Here is a 6432-nt window from a genome sequence, read left to right on the forward strand (position 1 = left end):
ATGAAATGTTAACATAACATAACTAACCTCCACACAAAGAAAAAGCATTCAGTTAAAAAATTGGACACAATTTACATTAGTAAAATAAAGCCTCACATGTGAACCTCTCTTAATCACTCTGCTCCAGCTTTCGCTTAATACTATTAGTATGCATTCATTTCAGCTTCTCCTGATTTTTGGCCCTATCAGGACTTTCACATGCAATGGATGTGTGAGTGGGTAGGCATGTGCAGATAAGACGCTTGTACTGGGGGTTGAGGTTGGTGGGGGAAAGCCCTTGTGCCCGAACTGTGATTCCTCTCGCCAGGCCAGCGTCCTCCAGTTCACTAGGATGGCCCCCACTGCTGGGCCTGTGCCTTTAATGAGACAGATGAAAGAGACAGACACAGGGCTGGGGCTGAAAACTGGTCCCCCTCCTCCTCCTCCTCCTCCTCCTCACTCATCCGACCCCTCACTGTGCCCACCTCGTCCCTTCATCTCTTGCTGCGCCTCTTTTTTAGGTGGAAGCCCTCCAGCACCTCCCTCCAATTGTACAATGTGTAGCCTTGATATGTACAGCAGAATTTAATTTTCTTTTTGCTGTAATGGTGACACACATTGCTCTAGGGTTTCAGTGCAGGGCAGAACATAGTAATCAAATACACTGTACCAACCTACAGTCACATTTTAGACCCTGGCTTCCATAATGTGTTTGAGCCTCACCATGATTTGAGTGAAAAACAATAGCATGTGTAGAGCATTTCAAACACTCAATTTCTGTCCTGCCTTTAATGAAGGAAATCTATGCAAGGAGGGTAATGTATTCCCTGTGCTGTTTCATCCACCAGGAATCCTATGTTAATCGCATTTGACAACATAAAATGTGATCAAAGGGAATTAGTGTGATTCTTTTTGAAGTCTCCGTCATCAGAGGATTTTTCCTTCTGTATAGTATATTTGGGGTGGACATTTACGGCAGTCGGAAACTGCTTCCCTCCTGTGGCAACCACCTCAAACTACATTATTGACTATGTATACACATTTGTATGAGTTGATCTTTACCAGTCCAAAACACAGTTTGCTTTTACGCAACAGTATAGACAGTAGAATTGAGCACTGGTAGTTGCCTCAGAGATGAATCATTATATATATTGGAATCTGACACCACATTTAGTTTACTGCAAAGCATTGGTGTTTGTTACCAGTGTTCGCGCCCCTTAAAACCTAATCTCATGACCTTGGCAGAGCTAGTCCCATGCTCTATCAGTTGAGCCACAGGTGCAGTTGTTGGAGCTGAAAGGACTGGTTGCCTGGCTTGTAACATATTATTACATATGTGGTATTTGTGTCTGAATTTGTGTCCGGATGCCAAAGTGATACAGATTCCTAAATCACAGCCAAGAGAAGTTTTCCCCTCAACACTCTCAAAGGATAAAACTCTTAAGGAATGATGATGAAGTGTAAATCTACCAATGATGTGTATTGTACTGTGCGGTGACAAAGGAAGACAAATCAGCATGATATTATTGTTTTAATATATATATTTTTTTATAGTGTAACATAAGTTCAATAAAAAGCTATAAAACATAACCTATTCTCTATTCACCTATTCTTGCTATTTTCAAACGTAAAAGGTGGGCTATTTCAGTGATTTGACGCTACTTCCCTCTTGTGGTGGTCATCTGAAACTACATTGTTGTCCCTACACATGATCCATAATACATAGTTTGTAATATGAAAGTTGTAATATGAAAAATATTGTTAAGAGTGCAGTTCATTAGAGAGGTAGTTAGTTCCTTGCGTATTCATAAAAATGGTCTCACATTTTGATAAAACACCAGTGCTGTGACACTCTCACCTGTCAATGGTCAGCTCTGCAGACATATGTGTGTTATCTCAACTGAAATTGTATTATTCATCATTCATTTCGGCTTTTATTTTCAACTTAAAACAATGTCAAAACATACTGTGTATGACAGGACAGGATGCAAACCATGATGCAAACCAAGTCGGGGGTGGCAATCGTGTCCAGCGTCCCACAAGACACGTTCATTTCAAAAACCAATGGAAAACTGCCATATCTTCATGTTGCCGGCCTACAGGTGACTGACATGTTTGTACTCTAATAGCAAAACGTACTCGTCAAATAGTACACGAATGAGGAAGCTTAAAAATCTAATGCCCCTCCTCTTTTTCCACTGAATATTGTGACGTGTCAAGTAAGTGCCGGAAGCCCGTGTGTGGTGGGTCCAAAGAAGATGGCTTACCAGACATTCCAGCAGGAATATTTACAGATTCCTGTGGTAACCAGGGCATATACCACTGCCTGTGTACTTACAACAGCTGCCGTGGTAAGAAATATATTTTATGAAAGGAGTTATATTAGGAACTTTTGCAATGTTACCGATAAAGCCCCATGAATGAAGTCGTCATTCCCTGTGTAGAATAGGTGTGCTAGCCTAGCTTGTTTAGGTTGTTATCAAAATGTGTAACAGCTATGATTAGCTATCCAACTAGTTGTCAGATAACTGTTACGTTAGTGTGAGGTTATTTGGAGGGAACTACGTTTGTCTGTTTCAGCAAACTGACTTTACAGGGCACCACATTAGCTAGACAGGAAGCTAACATAACGTAGGTATTGTCGACGCCTTTAGCTGTGATACACAACTTAGGCTAGCTAGCAACCGTTCCGTCTCACTGTAGTCTGTGACCTATGGCTTTGTGTTTGTTCAACTACGCCTTGTTATCTTATCTCTCCCGGCCAATGTAAACAAGAATTCTTATTCTTTAGAGCGACAAAGTATATTTTTATTGTGTGTGGGGTGGTAGCTAGTTAGCATGTTTTAAAATAGTATAGTCAGGATAGATTTCACTGGCTAAGTCCATCGTTGTCTTCTTCAGGATGTGCATTTATGTTCTAAAGGAATCCAATGTTTTGAATTAATGAGTGATTTACTTTTATAATTATGAATGCCTTTATGAGATGTCCTAGTGATAGTGTGAGTTTTGATAGGTCGTTTTCATTGCTCACACAAATTAGTGGAAACTAAACGATGGTATTATGTTTTGGTTTTCAGAATAGGTCAACTGTAATTTTGAGCTGACTGTGCTTGCCTATTTTTTTTTTTCTCTACCAGCAACTAGAACTCATCACACCTTTCCAACTCTATTTCAATCCTGATTTGATTTTAAGGAGTTATCAAGTAAGTGCCCCCGGTGCAATTTCAGGTTAGTGACATTGGAATTAGGGTTTTCATGGACTTCAGTTTTGTTTTCTATTTTGCAGGTATGGCGACTTATAACCAACTTTCTGTTTTTTGGTCCGGTCGGATTCAACTTCTTATTCAACATGATATTCTTGTATCCTTTGTCAGGTGATCCACTTTAACTGCTGGAGCATATGAATGCCATCCTTTTTTCATAAATGTGTCAGTTAGATTGCATGAAATGCCTGATACTGTTTACTTACTGCTATGTTACCTGGCTAAATTGTGCTCCTGCACTTCACCTAATTGTTCAGGGCCTTCGTGATCTCATTATGTTTCATTGCTATGTTTAAGATGTCTTTAACTCAAGAGTTGCAGATACCGGTATTGTCGTATGCTGGAGGAGGGCTCTTTCAGAGGCAGAACATCTGATTTTGTCTTCATGTTCCTCTTTGGCGGCCTTCTTATGACTGTATCCTTTTTTACTGTAAATTATTGGATATCATATTGATTCATGACATTGTTTCTGTATTTTACAATCTTGTTACAAGAGCACAACTCAGGCTGGAGACCATAATTGCAGACTGTGGCATGATGTGGCTTACAGAATAGGTCAGAAGTTTCCATACACCATGGCTAAATACATTCAAACTTAGTTCTTCTCAATTCCAAACATATCATTTCAATATAGGTCCCCTCTGGTAGCTCAGTAAGTCAAACAACATAATTTGATGATGCTAAATTCCAGAGAAATAGTAGGGAGGATTTTGCTTTCAGCTTTTTTCATTTATTTTATAACATTGTCAGAGGGTTACAACTTGACAAAGACTTTGTTAATATTATGTATATTATTGTGTAATTTCAATGTAACGCTTGTGGAAGCCTGTACATTTTCCCCCTAAGGCCTTGGCTGATTTCTTTACATTTTTGCAAAAGGACATCAGGGCCCAATCCCAATGTTCGTGAACCCTTAGGCGCTACGAACTGTGGGTAATTTCCATAGATAAAGTTTGCAGGCATAGAGACTTGCAGAAAGTAAGGGCCCTGAAGGGTATTAAGGGCTCAAACCTTCTGCAAGAGAGCCGTCATGCGATTGATGGTGTGACATTGGGACAGCCCTTAAACTGCACGGATTTAGTGGGAGAACCGCAAAGTTTGTGAGTGTGGGATTGGGCCTGGTTCTGGAGGGAGGCCCCCAATAATGACAGTTCGCCAGTCTGAAGCTTCTAAAGTCATGAAATCAGTGTCCGGAAGCTTCTGGGCTGTTTAAAAAGACATTGAACGTGGTATATGTAAACATTTGACCCACTGTCATTCTGATATTGTAAAGCAAAAGGGAAATAACTGATCAACAGTGGGAAGAATAGTTTTGTTTGGACAAAGTAGGTAGTAGAGGTCTCTGAATATTTTGTATAAGTATATGTATACTTCTGACCTCAACTGTATATGATCGGCTTATTTATTTACAGCTGTTGCAGTTTAATTATAAGTAAAATGATTAAATGAAGGGAGGAGGGATTCTATGATCTGTCAGAGATTTTAAAGCCATGCCACCTACATGCTGAGTAATCTTTATTGTCATTGTTGTAAATTAATTTGTAGAGAAGTTAAGATTTATGGACACGTTTATGTGCGTTGACAGATAGAGGCGTGATTTACCTTTTGTTTGTGGAACTTAATTTCTGGACAGATATTTGGCACCTTTGTGAGTTTGGTGTTTTTAGGCCAAGCCTTCACCATCATGCTGGTGTACGTGTGGAGTAGGCGCAACCCCAACGTGCGCATGAACTTCTTTGGTCTGCTAAACTTTCAGGCCCCTTTCCTACCATGGGTGCTAATGGGCTTCTCTCTGCTGCTTGGCAACTCGATCATTGTGGATCTCTTAGGTAGAAACACACCTGGCACACACACACACACACCTACACTATAATATTACGTGTGCCACGTCATGGTGGATTTTTGTATATGAGCGTATGGTGAAGCTCTGTTCCCTCTACTCATGTAGGTATTGCCGTGGGACATGTCTATTTCTTCCTGGAGGATGTGTTCCCCAATCAACCAGGTGGCAGCAGATGGTTAAAGACTCCTACCCTTCTGTAAGTGGGGCTCCTTGTGCAAACTCAAATGTTTCCATTAGCACGCATAATATGATATCTATCAGTTTAGTCAAGCACCAGCATGTACAACTTATTGAATTTAGTTAATGTGAGAGAGAGGTTAAGTAGCACACTGTATGTAACAGACAGCATGTCTGTTAAGTAACACACATTGTTCAGTTGTTTGTGTATGAGGGTTAATGTTGAAAGGTCAGTTTGAACATATATTTCTCATTTCTCGTATTTTGTTATATAATAGAAGAAGTGGTTAAGCAATAAAAGTGGTTGTTGTGGTTATGGTACTGATGTTCGCCATTCTTTCCCACAGCAAGATGATATTCGACACTCCTGAAGAGGATGCCAACTACAACCCACTTCCAGAGGAGCGTCCAGGAGGTTTTGCCTGGGGCGAGGGCCAGCGTCTGGGAGGCTAAGCCGAGCCCCTTTGCCACTTCTTTTGCCTCTGGACATTGATGCTGAGTGCAGTGAGAGAACAAAAAAAAACGTGTTCCTTTTTTTTTTTTTTTTTTAAACAAACCAACAACAAAAACTTGTTTCTCATGCATTGTATGATGAACAGAAACTTACTGAGGCCAACGGAGACTCGGTTTCTACGAGTGTGCAGCCTTCTTCTCACTGAAACTGTCTGAGCTCGACTGACGCTCAAATCAGGAGAGTGGCCACAGCGACAGGATGTTGCTTCCTAAAGTAACCCAGCGCTGGTCACAGGTTGTATATTTTTTTTTTTTGTGCAACGATAGTCAGTTGACATTCGACTGACAAAAGGAAAAATCTGGAACAGTTCATATCAGAACATTGTCATTTTACTTAAAAAAAAATAATAAATGTATATAAAGTGTGTATTTAGCTTTGCATCCTCTCTTACCTTTTTAAATGTTCTTTTACAAGATCACACTTTTTCACTCATCACTGAGAAAAGGAGAGTGTTCATTTTGGATATACTACCCTTTATTGCTGTTTTGTTTTTGGATATGCTTGCTGTATTTGCAGACATGTGTTGAACCTTTGCCTTTGCAGTTGTTTTGGGGAAGTGTGTTGCTTGAGTTTCTGGTTTGTTTCAACTGTTGCCTTTGTTGAAGTGAACAAGTCGGTATCACAAGTAAAGGGAGTCCGCCAAATGTTTTACTTTA

The 6432-nt window shown here is 40.1% G+C and overlaps 1 protein-coding gene across 1 annotated transcript; it reads left to right on the forward strand.

The window, feature by feature from the left end:
• Nucleotides 1-2225: 2225 nt before the first annotated feature.
• On the forward strand, nucleotides 2226-6432 carry derl2 (derlin 2). The gene is made up of 7 exons (XM_080836925.1): nucleotides 2226-2330; nucleotides 3117-3182; nucleotides 3266-3339; nucleotides 3564-3657; nucleotides 4876-5071; nucleotides 5191-5281; nucleotides 5610-6432. The coding sequence occupies exons 1-7, from the start codon at nucleotides 2238-2240 to the stop codon at nucleotides 5713-5715; spliced, it is 720 nt and encodes a 239-aa protein (XP_080693051.1). The 5' UTR covers nucleotides 2226-2237; the 3' UTR covers nucleotides 5716-6432.

The sequence above is a fragment of the Sprattus sprattus genome (genome assembly GCF_963457725.1).
Source record: "Sprattus sprattus genome assembly, chromosome: 1".
In the NCBI taxonomy this organism is placed as follows: Eukaryota; Metazoa; Chordata; class Actinopteri; order Clupeiformes; family Clupeidae; genus Sprattus; species Sprattus sprattus.